This window comes from Scomber japonicus, chromosome 15, assembly GCF_027409825.1.
Source record: "Scomber japonicus isolate fScoJap1 chromosome 15, fScoJap1.pri, whole genome shotgun sequence".
NCBI lineage: Eukaryota > Metazoa > Chordata > Actinopteri > Scombriformes > Scombridae > Scomber > Scomber japonicus.
In genome coordinates, this window is record NC_070592.1 from 15,693,350 (window position 1) to 15,716,986 (window position 23,637).

A 23,637-nucleotide genomic window follows, 5' to 3' on the forward strand; every position below is an offset into this window, starting at 1 on the left:
AACTCACCAGGCTTACCGCCACTACACTGTGATAATTCACCAGTCTGGTGCAGGCTGCTGGAGGAAAGCAGCTCGGATGGTGAAAGTTTGTCAGAACTTCTCACCGCAGTCGGAATCCTCTATCCGCATTTGTCTTTGTAAAGAAAAGCTTGCTGTCTATGTGTTATCATTATCTCACTATTTTAATATCAGGTTCACTTCATTTTTTGTTTAGAATTTGCTTTTTATATTACGTTTTTGAAATATGTTATTTATTAGGTGGATTTTTAAAGTTAGGACTCATGCTTGTAGGTCATTAAATTGGTGGTTCTATTTTTATTGCTTGTACATATTGATAGAATGTTGTATTAGTATAACTATAGTCTGTACATTGTGGATACAGATTAAACAATGAATGCATTTTGCATTGATGTCAAATAATTTGACCAATTCCACATGAGAAGACAAAAACTAAACAATTATAATTACATTTCTTACTGTACAGAACATACAAGTAAATTAAAATGTTAAATTTAAACAGAGTTTTGAGAAAAGCTAGACTTGTTCTCCTCTTTGTTTTGAGGCTTTCTCTAAGTGTGCATCACCATTATATTTTAAATGCTGTTTTTACAATTTTGCTTGATGAAAAACTTTAAGAATTATTCATGTCAACTATCAATTTACTACTACTATCTCATTTCCAATTTTGTCAGTGTTCTTTAACTCAAACTCAAAAGACTCAAGGATTGTCTTAATGACATTTTAGTTTTTTAGTTCAAATTGACTGTAAAATTCACCAGACTTGCCTCTAATGCTGAAACATGAGTATATCTGTTTTTATGTGTGTTTTAGAATAGTCTCTCTCTACAATTAAATCCTTTTGTAGAGGGGGTCATACAATAATCAGAATAATCATCTAAGCCTGGATTCAAAAATCATACATTAGTCCAACATTTTAACATGTAAGCCATTTATAAATCATCCAAGGCAAAAATGGATGTTGAGAAAACATGGCTAGACAATGGAAAAAATCTTAAATCTTAATTTACTGTGATGTGAGAATTGTTTTGAGCATGCATGCTTTTGTTCAGCAACACCTTGCATTGCACTACTGCACACGTTCACACCAGTTACCTCTTGCTGATGGGCCTTGAAAAAAAAGGTGCACTTTTTTTTTGACATGGCTTAAAAGTCCAACACTTCAGAAACTTTAAAGATGCAAAGAAACAAATAGATAGAATAGGTGGCAACTAATAAGCATTTGGAGCTTGAACTTATTGCAATAGACTCAATAATTGACACTGATGTGTTCCTTTCATAATAAGTCATTCTATTTATAGCCAGAGCCACTTGTGGTCCCACAATTAGAGCGCTGCATTCTATATAGCACATGTAATTAGCAAAGTGTGTGTCTGTGTGTGTGCAAAAGGAAATGGAGGAGAAGTGGCGAGCTGTTTCCTGCCCCTTAGCACCTCTCTGCCTTTGTCTTGCATTTTAAGAGGGGTTCAACCTCATTGTCGACAATAAACACTACAAAAGGAACTTGTTGTGGCCCTCCTTTGACACACACATACACACACACACTAAAGCTCAAATGGCGTGATTTGAATTTAAAAAGAAGTGTACAGTATTGTGCACTGGTGAGTAAAGTGCATCATCCATTAGTGAGGACATCCTTAGGTCTCCTTTAAATAACCCTTTGCCCTGCCTCGTCTGCACTCTCTCCCCTCTCTGGCTTTGTTCGGAGATGACAGCACAACAATGAGAAAATTATCACAATCCTTATTCAGAGTTTTTCCTCCCACTCTTTAAAATGTGACTGTATAAAAATAATTAACCTGGCCTGACAGAATTAAATAGTAGTCCCTTTGGAAATGAAAAAGGTTTTGAATATGAAGCTCAAGCTTTGACAGATAAAGAGCCATACCAGTGATTTTACACGGTTAAGCCTGTTACAAATCACATATAATTTACATTATTACTGACTTTAACCTTGACTTGATTGACTTGAAACTTGCTTGGAGTAGGATTAATCCATTACAGTGAGCAGTTGCATTCACAAGTGATAATAGAGAATCATACTCAGAATACAAGCATTAAGCAAATATAGATGTTTTGAAAAAGATTCATGAGATTTTTTATAATTTCCTGCATTATAGAACAACTGCATAACCACATATTAATAACACTGACAACAATTTAGTTGAAAGGTTGTTCTTTCTACAATTTTATTTGTACACTGTAGTAAAATGAATTAAATAAATGGCAGCCAGGAAGGCAGGAAGTCAATTTAAAAGTTTGGGGAAAATGTCAGTGTTTAGTATACACAATCTAAGTGAATTGACTAAAACATACAAAATCACCATTATTGTGCTTCCATTAGTCTGCAAGAGTTGTAACCCTTTGATAGTGATACTCTATATGCAGTTTTTCTTTTCATTTCACACATTTGGGATATTTGCAGTTCAAAGGCAAATGTTTTACCTCACCAAAGAGTACACAGCTGTCTTTAACTACATATGAAAAAGACCAGTTCCAGTTTATACCCACTGGCCAAAAACCTAAAACCGATGTAGAGCATCTTTCTTTGAAAGAACAATTGCAGAGAAGCAAATCAACACTTGGGAAATATACTCCAGATTTTGATCATTTGTCCAAAACGCCTGCAACATGTGTCAAGACATGCAACAAATTCTCCACTCCACCATTAACTTCCACCATTAACTTTGCTCCTCCAGACTGATGTTGTGTTGCTAAAATACTGTCAGGGACAGGAAAAAGCTGTTGTGTTATCTTGTCAAAGCACGGGAGGCCACGTAACAATGGGCGAAACGTGTCCACTGCCAAGGGAAACATTTTATACGTAAATTGGGGATTGATGACATATATTTGATGACCGGCAACGGTTTGAACTTTGAGCCTGACACTTCAAAGGGCTCGGGTTTCCTCACAAGTTTATATCCAGTTCCTCTCTGCAATGAGTTTTTAGTGGTGTGGGCTTGGCTGAGGGAGAAAGGGAAGGAGAGGGAGGTTTCATACACAGGGCTGGACAGATGTATGCAGGCTCGCTCACTCACACTCACGCACCCACATGCACGAGAGCTTAGACAAAGTGCCTGCACTTCAAACAAATGGGACTTCATCAGTGTACATCAGTAATGGTTCCAGGCTGCCCCAACAGCCCTAATCATTTCCAGAGGGAGACACAGAGCGAAGACAGAGAGTCACAGCTTTTATTTTTTTAAACTAAAGCCTCAGTTGGAGTGTATGTTTCATTAAAGTGTCTTAAGACAAGCATAATTGTTGGAGATATTCAAGGCTGCTAGTAAAGACATCTGAAGGACACTAAAGACAGGGGGGTGAAGAACTGGGACGCAGCTTTGTTTGTGGGTATGCACATTCTGCCCAACTTAATATGAACATTGTGTTTTCAACATTATAAACTACTCCCTCACTAGGTTTCATATGCACTCAACCTGCGCAGGATCCCAGGTATAAATGTAATCCAGAGTAACTACAGTTTAACCCCATAGTAAATCAGGTAAGCCATGCAAACAACGAGCAGCAGAGGTTACATTCAAGGAATCACAAAGAGCATTATTGTTGTTCCAAACAGCTGGTGATTTGGAACAAAGTGTTGCAGGTTTGACTTGAATAGTGATATTTTATCTGAAGTGAGCCGACTGAAGCCAAGATGTCCTATTCTTTATGTCCAAAACAAACAGGGTGTTTGTCGTTCCTAGGAAAGTTAATGTAGTGTGAATATCCAGTGCAGGATTACTGTATTTAGAATCAAATGAAGCTGAAAATGGCCAGGTGCTGTATACACAAAAAACAAGTCATCAGTCGGGTCAATGAAGTCTGCAACAAAGAAAGCGATAATGTTTGTGCACCTGTGGAAAATCTTTTTTAAGGAACACTGTGTGTTCTTAATTTTGAGAAAAAAAAACAGTCCTCTCACTTTTATCTTTTTTTTTAACCAGGCTGTTGAAAAGCAAAGAGGACAGCACATGAGAGTTCTGGCGAGATTCATTGCCATCAGGGGAGTTTGCAGCTCCAGAAGCAGCGGATTGAACCACTTAACTATCCATCCAAAATGTGTGTTCTTAACATTGTGAACACACAAAAGGTACATAAAGGATACAATAAGGAAGAAAACGATTTGGCTCCTGCTCCTTCTTCCTAACAATGAAAGGCAGATTTGACTGAAACCCAAAAAGAAAAAGATATTTCCCCCCAGAAAATAAGGATAAACGGATGGATTGTTTCTTAGACACAATTGGACAGATTTGAGAGCGAGAGAGACCATGTGTGGTGACAGTTGGTCCCATCATTTGCCGCCCCCTTGGCAGACCAGTGGGATCTAGGCGTGCTGGTTGGCTAGTTGTCATTGCTGGGTCATGCCTGATTGGACAGTGGTCAACGGCACAGCCACACCCCTCTGTGGGGAAGCTAATCTCTAGGTAACAGGTCCATAAAATGGAAGAGTATTAGTGTATGTGTGTGTGTGTGTGTGTGTGTGTTTGTGTGTGTGTGTGGGAGAGAGAGAGACAAAGAAAGAGAGCAAGAGAGAGAGAGAGAGAGAGAGAGAGAGGGAGGGACAACCCTACACTTGCAAAAGCAGTGTCAGTTCATGGTTGCAGTGGAAACCCTCCTATCTGCACTACACACGCAGACATACAAAAAACTGTATCTTCTGTAACACCCCTTTCCTGTTTCACACAATCTCTTCCTCTTCTCTCACTGCTCTATTTACACACACACACACACACGCAGCGCTAGTGAAGCAACCCCCATGTGAGAAATAATCTGTAACATAGATTTCCTGTGATCATTTTGGTCATTTCCTAGTGACCTGACGCCACAAACATCTGACGAATGACGTGCTACCACGATATAATACCAATGCAGTTTATGAGCCATTACTGGCCCTGACATCCGTGTGGTGTTCCAGCTGACACACAATTTGTGGTTACAGCTTCATCGCCTCAACAGTCAAAACATGGAACAGTTCTTGACAGTAAATTATTACTTACCTTGGAATGTGCAGACAGCTCCGCAAACCAAGGAAGTGAGAGATTTAGAGCAGAGCGAGAATTCACAGCGCTCTTTGACAATCTTGGCAGACAACAAAAAAGTGATTGTAATCAAATGATGGTCGCAGGCAGTGAGCTGTGTTTAAGGTGATGTACCATACCATTGGTAGGTAATAAACACAGTGCTTCCAAAACACAGTAGCTCAGCTGTCATGTCTGATCTTGTTCTTCCTTTTGTTTTTTCAGCTTGATTTCAGCAGAGCGTGTCTGTCCTCTCTCATTCTTTAATGCTTTTCTTGGATTCTTTTAATTTTTCCATCTGAACCACAAAGAAGCTCATCCGATGATGATTTGCTATATGTCAGCATCAATGTATGCACTTATTTAAAAACATTGATTCTTCACAAAAACATGCATCTTTAGCATTAGTCCTATTAGTCTTATTCTTACCATATACAGTAGCACTCTCCATATATTGGAGGTTGACATGACACAAGCTGGGTCTTGTTAACACTGTTATGAAAATGTCAAGCATGTGTCATGTTTCAAGTGTGAAAATATGTTTATATATCTTAAACAAAAGAGTGTAAAAATATCTCCTTATGGTTGCAGAGTTTGTCATGGTTATCAAGGCAAGGCAATTGTATTTTGTGGCACATTTTTCTACAGTAAAATTCAATGTGTTTTACATTAAAGTGCATACAGTAACAACAAATAACACTGACAACCAACCACTCTCCAAAAGACATTGACAAACCACAAAATCATCCCACAGACAGACACACACATGCATAATAACTAGTCCTAAGGATGAGAAAACGTTTTCACTTTACTTTTGAATGTAAACACAAAGTAGCTAAAATCACTTTCACTAGGTCTGGATATCACTTTAGGTTTTCAATTAGAAAACCACCACCTGATGACCTGAGAGGTATGACTGATTGAGCAAGTCAAAACATAAATCATGATTTGTCCTGTGCTGAGCAATAACCACTCACTAACCTTGAAAAAATAAGCGAAAGTTAATGACGATTACCTCAAATAACATAGATGGAATATGAGGGGTGGTCATTGTGGGAGCTGAGCTATATTACAATTAAATGGGGAGCTGGAAGAAAAACATTCAGTATTCTTGAATCCAGTATGTCTTTCTTATCCAAACTTATGCTTATGTTTTCTGAATAACTGAGACTAATACAGTGAATGTTATCATCTTGTGAATGCACAATACTGAGGTATCAATTCCACTGTAAGTTAATCAAATGTGCAAGGATGTAAGGTTTTGTCAGGCAGATATCATCTTGCAACTTTTAACTTCAAAATGACTTAGTCATGACATTGAGAAACAGTTTTGCACTGTCTTCCTCTTTTTCAACTTTCTATTTTGATTTCTCTCCCCACACCCATTATATAGGAACTGTGTGTCGAGCTTGTCAGATGCTCTGTGATATGCTGAGTATGGCTGCTTATCTAGCTTGCTTGTGAAATTGGCCGTGATGCTCCAATGATGTGGTCAGACGAGCTGGCTATACAAACGACAGGCAGAGGCAGGGGGAGAAGACAGAGAGTCAGGGAGAGGAAGGATATTTCCTGAGAGGAATATTGATCTGATCATCTCTTCCTCCTCTCCTTCAGCTCCAGCTCCTTTCCTCAGACAGTCTTTGGAGAAAGAGGTTGAGTGACAAAGACAGGCGAGAAGATAGAGGCTGAAAGGGAGTTGAGGAGATGCAGAAAAAGAAACAGATAAAGGGGATGACGGCGCCACAGCAGTATTCTCTCTTCCACATGTTCAGCACCATACAGCAATGGCACAGGGAACAGATTAATAATATATACACACAATCTCTGAAGTGGTGTGGCTCCCAAGCACTCCATTATAACCACAAGTGCGCAAGCTGCAGTAGAGCACTTTAGTCAGCAAGCCCTCAAAATGCTCTATCTGTCCATCTGAAATGCACACCCCTCAAGTTCATTGCTATCAATCACACGCTATTAGGCCCGAGGAAAAAAAGCCACAACTGATAAAACCCTCACCGAAGTATATCTTAATTGATGCTTCCATACCCATCTTTCATATCCCTGTGGTGCAACGCTGACGTGATCTACAAGCTCATCAGAAGGAAATTAACCAACTCAGGCCACGTTTCATCCAGTGAGACCAAGCAAGTATGCTAGACCGTCTGACCGTTCACATTACAGCACCCAACCCACTTCCTCTTACTCTCTTCACTTTTTGGTTCCTATAGGACCATTATGAGGTGAACATTTTAGTGCCTCAGCGGTAGCTTGAGTACAGTCTCCTACAAACTATCTCCCTGCCGTACAGCATGTGGAGTGGAAGTCATTGCAGAGGACACACTGAAGTTCAATATACTGCAGCAGTATCACACATACTTGCAAGATCCAGTATATCAGTATATTTCATACTTTGTCCAGGGTGCACATTTGGTGGAAACGTCATCTCCTTAACACGATGAGCTGATTACATTGCTGCCCATCTTTCATTTGATGCATTGTGGGTGCAGCTGAATTTTTCACATTTCGTCTTAAGGGTCAAGCAAAAGTGCTTAGGGATATTAAAACAGCAGAGGCAGAATTCACAACGCTGTGACAATCTTGGCAGCCAGGAAAAAAGTAATTGTAATCAAACGATGGTCACAGCCAGCAAGCTGTGTTTATGATGATGTACCATTCTGGTAGGTAATAAACACAGTGCTTCCAAAGCACAGTAGCTCAGCTGTCATGTCTGATCTTGTTCTTCCATTTGTTTTTTCAGCTTGATTTCAGTTCAGTTTGGCTGTTTTCTGTCATACTTTAATGCTTTTTTATTCCTTTAATGTTTCCTTCTGAACTGCAAAAAGCTCGCCGGATGAACATATGTCAGCATCACTGAATGCACTTATTACATTTTTTTAGTCCTATTAGTCCATTTCTCAACATAATCTTCTCCATATAGTAGGTTGAAACAAGACAAGCTGTAGCTTAGTGGTAGAATCACAGTTTGCAAGGTCCAGCATATCAGTGTATTATCATATCACATTCAGTGAAAACCTCATCCCCTTAACGTAATGAGCTGAGTAGATTGCTGCTCATCTTTTATTTGACGCATCCATTTTGGGTGCAGCGGAATTTTTCACGTCGTCTTGAAGGTCAGGCAGTGTACAGTGCTCAGGGATGTAACACATGTAGTTTACATAATGCATACGAGTCTATTGACCTTAAGTTTTCGGATGAAAGATGATGTGACAGTACAAAAAAGATGTATATTATTGATTTTTTTATTTCTATGTGCTTTATAAGTAAACTAACCTTAGTTAACTTTCTGATATAAAAGCATTTTCAAACCTACCTTGTTTAGTCCAGTTGAATAAGACTCCAATTCATTGTCCCCCTTATTGCAATTGGTTTAGGCAGGTCTGATGACAGAAATCATACTTGGGTGTGGACCAAAACAACCACACCAAGACCTCATCCTCTAAAGGGACAAACTCTGGAGCAGTTAGTTTGTGAAAGGAACATGATCCAACTTCAATCCAATCCAATAGGTGTACTCAATAAAGCCTAATGGCTCCTGTTCCCAGGTGCACTTTGTATACTGGGGTGCAGAAGAGTGAAATCAACAGTGGCTAGGTGGAAAGTGACTCGAGCTCCAACCTGATATACAATATGATAAATACATCAGGTGTAACTGCCCTCCCAAGAGAAATGAAAGGATCAATCATTGTGCCCCAAAAATTCATAGCCTATATTTGTTTTCATTCAAGTGACTGAAGTCCTCTAGTGGCCATAGGAATCTGTGTATCCAACCAAACAGCAACAACCAAGGCAGAGAAAAAATTTGTTGTACTGCTGATTACTGTTGGGACATAGGAAGGCAGATAAGAAAACACTTCTACATGTCGTTCTGGTCTGTGTGGACCAATGACATATTTTAATGTTGAACTTGTTGTTCAAAATAGGCTGCAGGCCAGGGCATTGGTCACCAACAGACATTTTTTGTAAGGCCTGTCGCTACCACCACCGCCACCATCCTTAACACACTGCAGCCAGCCTGAAAACCTGAGCATGTCCCCCTGCCACCATTGGCATGCATGCTGCTAACTTGTAAACAATTCATGAGTGTCCTCTCCATATTTCATGGGGGGGAAATGGATGTTTCATGTCAGGAGTGAGGGAGAGTGGAAAGGAGAGAGGCAAAGCAAGACAATTGAGCGAGCGACCGTTGACAAGAGCAAAAGTAAAGAAACGAGAGGAGAGAGAACGAGATGAAGAATAGCAGTGAAAATAAAAGAGAAGGGTGGGGGTGGGAGTGGGATTGAGGGACAGAGAGACAGAGAATGGGTATTGAGGGATCTGTGCAATCTGTGCCACGATTCCCTTACAGCTCATCTCAGATCTCTCCACAATTAACTTCCAACTCACCTCATTCCTTCATTGGCCTACCTTAGACAGTATGTAGAGCTTCCTGGACTCATTGACACGGGCTAGAAAAATAGAGAGAAATAGAAAGGAGGAAACAAAGGCCAAAAAAGAAAAGGAAGAAAAAGCAGAAGAAAGACAGAAATGGAGAGGGAGAGACACAGAGTCACACAGTCACTTGGCTCAGCTAATGAATGTGCGGCGGCGGGCGGTGCTCCTCCACAGGGAGCTGCCCTCATAACCAACAGGGCCTGGCTGGGTGTAGTAATTGAAAGTAATGATAATTAATATCATCGGCATAATCACCATTCGTTATTACAGGGAGGATGTTTATGGCTTCCCCTGAAAGGGAGAAATAAGGCACAGTTTGTTCAAAAGAAGGGAATCTCATTAACCTTTTAGCTATCCTAATCGTGTTTAATATCTGGGAGAGAGAAAAACTGAAAGTGTTTTTTGCAGGAATGGCTGGGATATTTTTAATAAAGATTAACAAAATAACATGAATTTATATTCTGGTGCTTTTCCTCTCCGTTGAACCGAGAATTGATGTTAAATCTAGATAAATTGGGTTTGATGTCGTAGATAACAAGTTGGGATTAACACACACGGCATTCCTTGCATCAGTGGAATATGCATTTTCAGATATAGGCAGCCTGAACATCATACAGCAGAGCATTTGAGAGGCAAATTATGGTAGTCAAATATGGGAGATAAGCAGCGGGCTATGACCAGGAACAAAGTAGGTCCTCAATTTACGGTGGTTTCTGGTTGGTGATGTATCAGCTTTACTAATGTTGTCTGAATCGCTGTGGATTCGAGAGGGGAATGTCAAACTTAGTGCAGAATAAGCGAATGCATATCATGAATATATTTCCATTTGTTTGAGTCAGATATATTATGTATTACCATGGGAAACATGGAGGGAGATTAGTAACATTATGAATTCAGTGGAATGTGATATGGGCCGAATTGATTAGAGTGCGCACATGTAAGCAATAAGGCTAACTTCATCGTCACGCATATTTCACCAAATTCAACAACCACCGTGTGAGCTTCTGTTATGTGAATGAAAGATATCCCATGGAGAAGCTAGCACTCAGGAATCACAAGCTTGAATCCAGCATACAAAAAAAACGACAACAAAAAAAACACCTTTATTCCTCACGTACCCTCTTTAAAAAAGAAAAAAAAAGCTACAGTTATTCACTTAGTTCAAGTACAATTATGTGTCTTTCAATTGCAAATCAGACCAGAGCTGCGAATCCGAATAGACAATCAAGCAAGGTCGCTTCCAAAAACACATGCCTTGTGTTAAGCCAACTCTAGCCTATTAGGGAAGGGACATATGTAGCTAAATTACACTGTGCACCCAGGGGATATGCAAATGTGCAGGACCTCCCGCATGACTTACCTTCTTTTTTATCATGCAAACCATGTTGGTGTGATAAGCCTCGTATGAAAAAGCACAGGGAAATTGGCTAACTGTGTGCAAGTGAATGCTTCTCTTTTGTGAGGAGGTTATCAAATGCTTTCCTAATAATAAACACTCAAACTTTGGTAATACCAAAAGGATTAATTAGATTCTTCTGACAACAGCAGCAGGATTAGAGCACCTTCTCTGAAAGGTGGGGAGAGGTAGTGAAAATGCTTGAATATCCCACTTATTGTTTAGTTTAGTGTTGCATGTGATGTGTAGGTATAGTAATTGCTCTGCTCTTACCCAGAAAAATGAAAAAGTCATAGATGTCATAATTATTATCCCATGTTTAGCTGTTGTTTATCTAAGACATTCACTGCTAATTTCAAAAATGTAGTTTTCTGCACATAAGTGGCTACTCTGCTCTTTGAATTACATCTCAGCATTTAATGGGGCTACTGGTGCAAGGGCTTCTTTGAATAATTAGATATTGATTTTTATTGATTTGCCATAATTGCAAGGATAAAGGGAAAGCACAGAAGTAGCTGCTTTTCCTTAGTGGCTTTTACCTTTCTCATTTTCTTTCACTCCACTACCCAATAGTCTCTATTTTCAACAACTCTATCCTAACCCAAACCATCTCGCTTTCTTTCATTCTCGCTCATTTCTCCTGCAAGCTCAACACCCTCTCTTCTCGATCCCTTCCAGACCACCCAGACAGCCTTCCTTGTGTGCTCCAGCTGTTCCCCTGCTGTGGCTCGAGTTTGTGTTACTTTGTTTCCGCGTGGCTAAGGTTGAGGCAGCCCCCACCATGACCCAGCCAACCCAATTTCTTTCTCTCTTTGCTCCGTTCTTCCCCACGTCCTTTTCCTCTCTCTGCTCATGCCCTCAAAGAATCGGAGAGAGATGGCTTTTGTGTCCAGTGCAGGTGTCCCGGTTGGGTGAAAAGGAGCGCGGAGGCTGTGGCTGCCTACCATCGGGGGTGGGGGTGGTGGTGGGGGGGGGTTATTCAGCCTGAGATCCCCCACCTGTGGCAGGTCTTGACCCACATGAGTCAGCCAGTCACTCCTGGGCTATAGAACCTTTGTGGATTAACGCTATTACTCTCTGTGTGGCTAGATACACACAAGAGACCTGGCAATGCTACAACGCTGCTTGTTCCTCATGAGTGACTCACGCTTAACTACTCATCCACACTGTGCTTGATGTGAGAAAGGGGAACAAGAATGATATCAAAATGAATGTAGAAACTGCACTTACAGGGGAATGAATGAGTAAATACAGAGAGCAAAACGGTTGCACATGAATGAGGGCCACATGGTGACATTATTACATTTCAAAACATTAGATATGTGAAATTAAACGGAATGAGAAAATAACAGTTCTTTGAACATGTTAAACATTCTTCACAGAGATGTCCACAATAATTTCATTTTGTTGAAAAAAATGTTTAACAGCTTGTTTTTCTTTACCAACAGGACATATCATGGGTAAATGGGTTTCTGGCTCTTCGCATCACTATAGTAACATAACCAAGGGACATATAGGTGTGTTTATAAGGACAAAGACGAATGATTTAAACCTTTTAAGTATCAAATGAAGGGGGGAAAAAGTTAAAGGCTGTCTTTACATGAGCTGACCACTAAGGAGAATGTTTAAGCATTTTTTTTAAAAGTACATTAACTATTCCATTTCAACATCTGAAGCCTGTAGTTTACCAAGGTAGACTTTGCTGGGGTTGGGGTTGCCAGATGCGCTTGGGGAGATCTTCCTCATTAGTGAAACACAACAACAAACTCGGGGGGTAGGAGTGAGGGCAAGTCATCCCATGGCTCTGATCTTTAGACAGTTTTGCATTTAGCTTCCAGATGGGTCAACTTAGGGCTCAGTGAGGAGTGTGCTGATCCCTGTCATGTGCCCTGAGGACAACTTCACCCTGGAGCCTGAGGGCGTGGATATTCCTCCTGTTGATCCTGCCCTACTACACAACAGCCACCGCAGCCCTGGAAGTGAGATATTCAAAGTGTGAATTGAATGAGAAAGAGTGACTGCCAAAGGGGTTTTGTGTATCTTTCAAATCTAACTTGTTGTTAAGCTTTAACCGAGCCCCTGTCTCATCCTCACTGTTGTGTTTATATTTGACAAACCTGATATGAGTCTACGCCGCTAGTGCCTGTTTTGTTTCGGCATGGGATTTCTCATGCTGAAGGTGTCCAATTATCCATGGTAGTAGAGTGGGGACTCTCAAGTCCCTTCAGAAGGGGAGGTGTGTATGTGTGTGTGTGTGTGTGTGTGTGTGTGTGTGTGTGTGTGTGTGTGTGTGTGTGTGTGTGTGTGTGTGTGTGTGTGTGTGTGTGTGTGTGTGTGTGTGTGTGTGTGTGTGTGCGTGCGTGTGTGACAGCAAGGGGGTTGTAGAGAAATAAATTGTGTTTGTGATCTCAACGAGTCCCGGCACAGTGGAAAGAGAGGGGTGGGTGTGAGGTGGGGGTGTCTGTGGAGAAGGTTAACCTCACTTTAATGAGAGTACTTATAAGATTCAAATTTCAGCGGGGTAATTCAAAGCCACCATGACCCCCAGTCTGTCTGCCATCATCAACTGTGGGGTATGCACATAACTCTGCAAAAATTCACATTAAAGTAACAAACAAGATCTTCTGCATTTAAGACATTTGCTAGTATTTAGAAAAAATCTGCCAGTGAGGTAAGATTGAATTCAGCATAAAAATTCTGACCTCAAATCTATAATACAAAGCCTAGATGCTCAGCTTCATAGAATAATAGCATGATAACTGAAACTTAAAGACTACAAAGGTCGACAGAAGAAAAAAAGATTTCCTCAGCATCACCAATAGAAGTTACATGAGCAGAAATTTGCACACTTTCTTGTCTGCTCTTTTGAAACTCATGATTTCATGACTCATCAATTTTATAATGGAAATAATGACTGAAATCGTGCACAAAAATAGTCACTAACAGACAAAATGTTGTACTCAGCCTTGATGATTATATGGCGTGTCCCTTGTAACTATGGTTAAAATTAACCAAAAGATAAAATTGCTATCACTGGTAATCAAATGTGACTTCATTTATGAAGTGAATCATATTCTTGCACAACTTAATCTTCAGCTTAAATATACTCAAACCCTGTACTTATATTATTTTTGCAGTGTTAAACATAATTCCCCCCCACACACACTTTTCATCCCTTCTCTTCCTCTCTTTGTTTTATATGTGGTACTCAATATCCCTGATGCTCATATTACTTAACATTTAACAGGCAGCAGAAAAGGAGAGAATTGTATAAACCACGATTTTACTGCTTCCTTATCCACCCAACCCCCTGCCCACACTGTGGCTCGCTTGTTGCTGTCCCGTAGTGTCACGCTCAGTCAGTTAATCCAACCCCCTCCCCCACATACCTCCCCGGCCCACTTATTGAACAATAAACATCATTTTATGAACTCTGTAGACAATAAGTACAGAAGACTAACAGATTGAGAATGCCGGACACTATTCCTTCTGTAAATGCCAAGGAACAAATGCCATTTTTATACATTCAAGATATTTAATCTATTCCTCTGCCATGCTAACATTTATAGGAACATTTGACCTTCCAGGAACTTTTGACTGCAGGAAACTACTTTTATTCTAGCTGTTATTCTGGCAAGCTAACTAATATCTACTAGAAAAATAGAAACATATTATTAAGGATTTGAACTGCTTGATTCAACACCAGAATCAAACAATTGTTGTTGATTGAGTAAGTTCAGGGGAAGTGAGAAGAGATGAAAGCATCAGGTCATTGTCCAACCCAAAGGAAGCTGCTTCTAAAATGAGAGGCGGTGGTTGCTGTACAAAAAAAAAAAAAAACCCTTTAATTACCGGCACACAAAACAATAGGTGATATGGAGTATTTTCCTTTTTCTATTTCAGTGCATCTTCTTTTATTTTCAGCAGATGCTATTACAATCGCTTGATTTTCCCCTTTCTTTTGAACGAAACTCCTTTGGGTTTATTTCCAGAGTGTGTAATATTTAACCATTCAATCTTTCAACATTAATTTGGGATACTTTGCCCCCTCCCTCCCCCATCCATGCTGCCCAGTAAATCAAACCCTTACCCACCTCCCTTCCATCACACACACACACACACACACACACACACAAACACACACACACACACACACACACACACACACACACACACACACACACCCTGACTCCCCCTCTTCTTGGCTATCGGACATCAATCTAGCCAGCACCGTCTGCTAAGCCTCACTGGGCAATTAACCACATTGAGAGTGAAAGCTCTAATCAATCCCTGGCCTTCTCCATCACACACATATAGACACACACAGACACACACGTACACACACACACACACACACACACATACAAACAGTTCGTGTAAATATGTCTGCCATTTATATGAGAGAAGAGCAGACTAAACAGCACTTCTAAAACCTCCTGTCCCTTCAAGGACACAAACACTATTACTTGCATAAATAATGAGTAAAAATAGATCAGTTTTCTTAATCCTGCAGTTGACCAACATTTCACAAACAGACTTATAATTTACTACACACACGCACAATCCTCTAATATACACATATCATTAACACACTGGAGTTGGCCACAGTTACAGGTTTACACTTGCAAAGCTAGACTAAAGCTCTTCTAATATAAATGGGAAAAATAGTTCTGTAAGGAGGAAATTTTTCAATTTGTCAGAACAGATAAACTGTTCTTCTCCCAGTAAGTCATTTGCCAAGTTTTGCTGATCTGCGCAAGCAGAAATCAGACTAAAATGTGATCTTGCAACCTTTTTTGCCTGTACATAGCGTGGGCTAAATGTGAACTGTGAGGAGGGCTGCTGCGAAATTCAGGCATCCCTCCACAGCTTGTCTCATTGATTCATGTGGGCCTAAATGTCAGCAACAGCAGGGCAGAAGACCTGGTAAACCCCCTGAGAGTGCAGGATGATGGGGGCTAAAGGCAGTGTGTTCCACAGCCCTGTCTCAAAATAGCCCGCTTGACTCTGACTCTGTCAAAGGACAAGACACCTTTGATTAGAGGGCAAAAAGAATAATAAGTCTATAGATTAAGGTACTGTGAAGTTTTTTTTCCTTTTTTCTGCTGCATAAACCTTCTATAGATTTACTGAAAATAAGGATTAACATTAAATATGCATAGGATAAGCAATCATTTTACTACGCAATAAGCGTGAATAAGATCAGCATCTATTTAAATCACACACCATTATCCCTTCTCTAAATCCTCACACTGTATAATATTTAGATTCCTGCTGATCCCTCAATATTTCTTTGGTATTCTGTTTACGTATTACATACAACGTGACTTAATGGGGGGCTACATAAATATCATGTCATCCACAAGCCTCACTTAGAATTATTGACCCGTCAGCTATTGATTTGGTGTCTTTGTTCATGCATTCTTGGGTAAGTTCAGTGCTTTGATCATTTGGCGCGTTATGCTAAATCTACATCAAACACAGAAGAGGAATCAATAGCTCTTCCTCGTTACATGAATGATAATGAAATCAGCATGATTGCACAGATACTGTTGATTGATTGGAGTCGAGCTTTTAAGGGTTTGGGGAGATGCTAAATCTGCTTTCAACATACCTGTACACTGGTTCCCTCTGACAGCATGAAGATGTGCAGGTAAAGTGACCTGAAAGTACAAGATTTCCTGTAGTTATTAATATGATTTTGAATATGTGTTACAGTTTGGCCTGTGATATACTGTTGATCTGCGCAAGCTCAGGTGTGAGGATGGACTCAGGTCCGGTAATGCAGGGGTAGCACCCTAAAACCCCCTGAGATGAATTAGTAAAACTTGTCTAATCTCATATAACAGGACTATATTGTCTGCTACATTATGTTTTAATGCTCTCAACTTTTAGTGATGCAATGTTTGTCTTAAGTGTTTAAGTAAGGCTGCTTGCTGAAATTTGCTTGCAAAGTCCAAACCAACCTGGTTCACTACCTGACTTGCCCCCCCCCCCCCCCCCCCCCCCGCTCTAGAACCCAAACAAGAGCTGGTGCTTGAGCCCACACAGGTCTGCCTTCACATAGACATAGACTCAAGCCCATAGGCAAAAGATTGTGGGTGCTCAATTGGAAATACAGACATAGACATAGTTTAGAAAATATATGTAACCTTTACTCATATATGTTTTATATACCTTGGAGACAAGGTTGCAACTGTGTCTATACGTTCTTCACACACACTCACACACACACACACACACACACACCACTACCACTTTGGTTCAGAAAGAGCAATGGTCCCACACAGTATATTACAATAATGACACAGCAAGCCCACTTCAAGTGAGGGGGATGAGAACAACCCATCAGCTAAAAGTCATAGCAGAGTGGATAACACAAAAGTACATTTTAACCTGAACAAATATCCAGTCATGATAAAGATATGTGCACATTCTCTCAAAAATTGCTGGTGTAGATAGTCTGAACAATGTAGACCTTTGGTTTGATATCTTATGCACTGGGGTAAAATTAAATAAGACAATGTATTAACATGATCATTTATTTCTTGTTTGAAATGTAAAAACCTGAAGACAGCTTTTCATTTCAATGGGAGCAATGACAATGGGAAATTTGAAATTTAGATTTGTTTATTTCAGAGCCGAAATTTACAAAGTGGGGTGCCGGCACCCCTGGGTGTTCTTCAGACATAAGAGCTTAATCTAATTATGTATTTACTATGATGAGCCCGGTGAGCAAATGTTAAGAATTACTATCTTCAACATTGAATTCCTGCTCTGTTCACCTATTACTAAAACTTTACATTTACTCAGCTGGGGTAATTTTAGGTACATCATTATGCAAATGGCCAATTCATACCTTCCGCATCTACATGGCTGCAAGTGTCTGCATGATATAAATATTGCCACCTGTCTATGTCCTTTGAGAATTGGACTGTAAGTATAGCAAATGCATCAACTGCGCATGTGCTAGAAAAGCAAACAGGTATGCCTGTCTCATCTACTGTATACCTATTCTGATTAAAGGACCAGTAGTGTGTAGATTGTTTAGCTAGATCTACTGGTGAGATTGCAGATGGCACCCAACTGAATAACCCTCTACTCCCCTTCCAAGCTTGTAGGCGAATGGCCGCCAAACTTGTGAAAAATGCTAAAGGTCCCTAGAGCCAGTGTTTGGTTGATCTGTTCTGGGCTGGAAACATGATGCAATATGGCAGTCTCGGTGGAAGGGGATCCTCTAGGGTACCTAACTGTAATGTAAATTTTGTCGTCATAAAGTTTACGTGTATTACTTCAAGTTGGTCACTACGCTACAATCAATCAATCAATAGACACTGATCTAGTGCACATGTGTGGAACGTTTCCTCCAGGAATTTAATATAATCAGAACTACAACACATCTGTGGTTTCCACAGCTGTCTGTGTACGTGTCCACTTAGGAGGATATTCAGGGCCTAACTGGGCTAATGTTTAACCACATATTTAGAGACTGCGGGGGTGGGGTGGAGAACGGGGGTTGGGGATTGTCACATCCATAAAACTTTTGGAACCCCTACCTTATTTTACCCCCTATTTCTTATGAGAATTCTTCATTTGGCTTGCTTGACATTAGACTGTTTTTGCCTTGCAAAAAGTAAAACTACCACAGATACCATCAATATATCCAAGACATGTGATTGTATATAACTGGGAATTTTAAAGAAAACAACCAATCTAATGCCACTTACCATTACCAGAAACATATCATAGGTATATTATGATAACACAGGGTTTTAAATACTACCAGCATAGGGGAAGCATAAACTTACTTGTGGCCATCCATGTCTTTAAACATGAAGCCTCAAAACGCATATTAAAGAAGTTAAAATGCACTATTTGGTGTAAGATCACTATAAACCGTCTATTAAAGTGATCACAGACGCACTAGATGTCTATAAATTAACGCCATACAGGAATATTTGAAAGCGTTTTACGTTCAGGGTTATCTCACTGGGATTTCAAAGTTGCCGCTGAATGGTGAGGATGTGATAGGCTGAGGCTGGGGAAGAAAGGAGCTGCTTTCAGTCAGAGCAGTGCCGCTGGAGAGCTCTCTCGTCGATCGCAGGCTCCAGCAAAAAAGGAAAGACGTGACAACTAACGTTTTATTTTAATTTTATTTATTCATTTCTCGTCGTATCTTCACCTCAGAGCAAGATGTAACTGGTGATCTTCACCTCAAGTATATTCATGTATTTGAAAAGAGCCGGGAGTGAGTGCGCAGAGACGAGAAGCCGAGCGGTTCTGCCGAATGGAACTTATTGTTGTGCATTTGTTTTGACTATGTTATCCCCAAGTGAGTTTGGGTTCAGTCCATCTCTGTTCGTCGTCGACCCTTGAATTTTGGGATTTATATCCGACTAGTTTAAGGGGAAACACCGAAAGGAGGATTCCGCAAAGCCAGCCAGCTTTTCCTACAGAGCCGGGGATTTAAATCGTCATTTGGTGTGCTCCGGGAGAGGCGAGAGTCAAAGAAAGAAATTCATGTGGCCATTCTCTCTATAGCCAAACATTTTTGGGGATTGCATAATGAGCAAGGAAAGACCTAAGAGGAATATCATTCAAAAGAAATATGTAAGTACAAACACCTCTTTGCCTAAATTGCTCACAAATGCTATTCGCTGTATTCAAGTTTACCTTGCTCGCCTCGATGAAAATAAACTTTCATCAGGGACTGTAAAGCTCACCATCACGCAGCTTGTCTACTATCTGGGTCAGATATGCTTTTAAAGGTTACAATTTCCCTTAACGTGTTAGCAATTACATGTCTTATTTAAAGGGACAGTAATGTTTATTCAATGTCTGTGTTGCAGCGTTTCTTCGACATCAGACATGTTTTAAGCTATTTGAACATTGGGTGCTTTTGTGGGGGCTGCTTCGCACATTTTGACCCCTGGTGGGGGTGTATAGTGTGTCTTGACTATATGACAAAGCTGTGGAAAGGTTTTATATTAAAGGACTTGGCAAACTGTGCTCAGAAAAGGCTTTTGTTCGCTCCTAATTTCTTCCTATTCAGAGCCGTGAAGACGAGCCTGTCGGCCATCGCACAGCTATTTCGGCTTCCATTTCGTCCCATGCTGAGCATTTTTAGCTATCTGCACTCTTACCTTGAGAATATACATGACAAAACCACTCTCACGCTGAGGCTAATGTACAGGGTGCATATTAAACATAGCGGTTTGTCTGTTGGCGTTGTATTATTGCTGTAGGGCTGGCAACACCGACCTGTTTCGCGGACTGTTGTGGCTCTTTAATTTTCTCCATAAAGAGTGAGGGAGAGCAGGAGGAAAGGGGGTCATGCAATTCAGCATTTTCGTTCAATTTCCACCACTTGAAACGGTGAAGGAGGGGAGACACTCCTGACGTTGTTGTTATGCGGCTGTCTTTGCTACAGTCTTTACTTTATATGTTTAGTCCGTTTGAGTACCAGACATTTTGCAGGTATCCGTGTGACCTCTGTGAGCGAGCAGATATTGCAGCAGCCCCGCTAAGGGATAACTCCATTTTTGCGATACTAGAGGGGGGGAGGAGGGGGGGTTAGCTTACAAGCATTTGGATGTCGTCCTCACTCCTCAGCTACCGAATTGCCATTAAACTGCACCTTACGTGGTCGATGTGACTGAGCAGTGTTTTCTGAATGGCTTTTTTTTTTTTTTTTTAAAGAGGATGTGTGCAGTCGCATTGCAGAGGTTTCATGTATAAAGCGATACCAAGAAGCAACCATTTTCTTTCTGCAAGTAAGACGGGTGAATTTATAGGGAAGGGGACTGTAAAATATACTAGTTTATCCTCGCCATGGACTTAAAAGATAGTGTTAGTTGAGGTTTAGGCCTGATAAACACCCTCGTCTTTCTGCTCGAATGAAACAAACACTTTTAATCTCGCAAAGTGTGAATGGTTCGACTAAGTTACCGTGTATCTTTTTTTTCACGACTGCACACCGGGGCCTCTGTGTCTGGGCTTTAAAGTTTGGTTGCACTTCTTTCGTGCATTTATAGGTTGTTGCTGTGAATTATCGTCACGCGCAATGGACACAAAGTTGCGCTTAATTGCACGAGGTATATCATGTCTCCTAATGCTGTAAAGCTGAAGTCAGCAGCACAGATAACCAAAGCCCTCCCCCCATCCAAACAACATGTGGAGTGATTTCCAGAGTGATCCCACTGGAATCAGAAATGCCCTTCCTGTTTCCTGGGCAAGAATAGTGAATTAAATACATTCCACGTGCATGCAATTAAAGTATAAGTCTGAGTTTGTCTGATAAGAGGGGTCTGAATTGAATTTCTCTCAACAACTTATTTCAGTTTTTCAAGTGTCCACGTGGTGTCTGCCTTATGATAGTTGTTCATTTCCTGGTGAAAGTATGAACAAATAGATATAACAATTAGAAACACCCATTCCAGAAGAGCATATCATTGAGCCTTTAATTATCCACTTTTTAAATGGTTTCTGTGGTCCATTCCTCTGTACATTGTAGTCTGATTGAGGGGGAAACAGGATGTCACTTTTGCAGTTGTATGTGTTCTTATAAGCAACATACAGAGTTTTGGTTACTTTCTAATACATCTTTCCCAGTAACACAATTTGCTGAAATATGTTGGCATCAGCAAGTATTTGTTGGAAAATAAGATAAATCTGATTCATCAAAAAAAAAAAAGAGAGAGAGAACTTCTTCTACTGGCGTGGTTTTTTCGTACATGGTATTCATTGCAGCCCAGTCTCCTGAGAATAACATTTGCACGAGACGTATTCTGCAGTAGCAATTTACATCCCAGTGTTTTTTGTCATTGTCAGTGCTGACTTTTGAAATAGTCACCCATCACAGTGTTTTTTTCTCTGACCGTGACTAAGTCATTTTAGTTACGTGAACCATACCCTAATTGAAATGTGTGAAAAATGTGGATTGTATATTGCAAACAAAACAAAAGGTTTTGATCTCATCAAGTTGTCTGTAAGTCTTCCTCTGAATTGAGGAAACAGGATGTTCCATGGCAATTATGACTGACTAAAACAAAAGTCCCCATTTAAAATTTTGCCAGAGTACGACGGCCAACAGTGTCACACTCTAAAATTGGATGGGCTTTTTTTATTTGTTCTATTCATAACTTGGTTGTATAATTAGAACTGGAGCCAGAGTATCAGAGCTAGGGAAATAGTGTGTCTGCGTGCCCAACTTCATGATGCATGCTTCTGTCTTGTGTGTGTGCATGTGTGTCACATCTGTCATTTGTTTTCGGCAGCTGCAGTTGATGCTTAAAGTCTGGCCCAGACCAAATAAGGCTCAGAAATGTGCATTTCTACAACAACCTGGAGGGATCCAGATCCCCAAGCCCCCCCCCTCCAGGCTTTGAGACAGGACTCTTGGCCCTACTGACCCCCCCCCCCCCCCCCCCCTAATTAGCGTAAGACAATTATACATGCTTGGCTTAACCATTTCCCTCGAAACATCAGTGTGAGTTGTTACCCCTCCACCCCCCCCCCTCTGCATCCAACAAACACTTAGTATCTGCAAATCATATTAAAATACACCATAAAATGATGATAAAAGGAGAATGTGTCCTTTAATAAAAGCAAACAAGGCAAGGCAGTGACCATTTTCTACAAGGGTTTATAGGCAGCAATATGAACAGAACTAAAAAGAAAAGCCATGTTGCCATGTCAGGTCTTTTTCAAGTTGAGTGACAGTGCAGGAGCAAGCAAGCACCTTTTCTCTCTATGCTCCCATTAAAATCATTAAAAATGTATTTTTGACGATTTTATTTTTAAATTTGTTTTTGCCTTTCAAGCCAGTGGATGAGGGCAAGGCGCTGTGTAATGACTGAGGTAGCAAGCGCTAATGTGCGGCAGTGTTGTTCTGTCTAACAAAACATGACACACTGTGTGTGTGTGTGTGTGTGTGTGTGTGTGTGTGTGTGTGTATTTGTGAATGTGTTTAAGCGAGAAGAGCAGGAGAGCACGGCAGAGCGCAGCTCAGTGCAGTCAGGGCCATTTTGTGCAGAGTCGGCTCTTCCTGTAGGCCCCAGCTGGGGCTAGACCTCTGATTCAAAGGTGGTGTGTGTGTGTGTGTGTGTGTGTGTGTGTGTGTGTGTGTGTGCGTGTTTGTGTGCACGCATGGTGTGTGTGGGACAAGCACAGCTGCTGCAGGGGCCTTTACAAATGTAAAGAGGCTGTCAGTGTTTGTTTCATCAGGCGCACAACTGATGAGGGCCAAGTTGAAAATCCATTGCACTGTGAGTGTGTGCGTTGAGCGTGTACAAAAAGAGGAAACAAAAATAGAGAGCGGGGACAGAATAGGCACAGACTGTCCCCCTCCTCTGCTCCTTTCCTCTCTTTATCTCCCTCTCTCCCTGTCTCTCTGTCTCACTCTCTCGTTCTTGGGCTGTCCAAATGAAATGTGGGCCTCATGTAGGACCATGAAGAGAGGGTCACAGGGTTGTTTTTTCACCGTGCCTGAGCCTCAATGCGCTTCATTTAACCTTATGTTTCAATGCAAATTCTTCTTTCATAAGCTCCCTTCTCCTCACGTGTGCAACATGGCAGGGTTCACTTTGCAACCTCTCTGTCACTATGGCTACCAGGGCAAACCAAAGTGCACTGTGCAAAAGCCACGTTACTACTTGTTTATGTGATGATGTTTCACCAACGTTACATTCCACGTGGCACATGTGAAAAGAGCTACATTAAAACATACGTGTTTTCAATAGCTTCACATTTATTTTG

General features: G+C 40.8%; 1 protein-coding gene across 2 annotated transcripts in view; it reads left to right on the plus strand.

Annotated features, from left to right (window-relative positions):
- The first annotated feature begins 18,952 nt into the window (after nucleotides 1-18,952).
- The window catches only part of jarid2b (jumonji, AT rich interactive domain 2b), a 105,751-nt gene continuing 101,066 nt past the window's right edge, over nucleotides 18,953-23,637 (plus strand). For both annotated transcript variants that reach the window (XM_053334470.1, XM_053334471.1), the window contains exon 1: nucleotides 18,953-19,491. In XM_053334470.1, coding sequence (XP_053190445.1) covers nucleotides 19,447-19,491 — 45 coding nt within the window. In that variant the 5' untranslated portion in view covers nucleotides 18,953-19,446. The remainder of the gene's footprint in view (nucleotides 19,492-23,637) is intronic.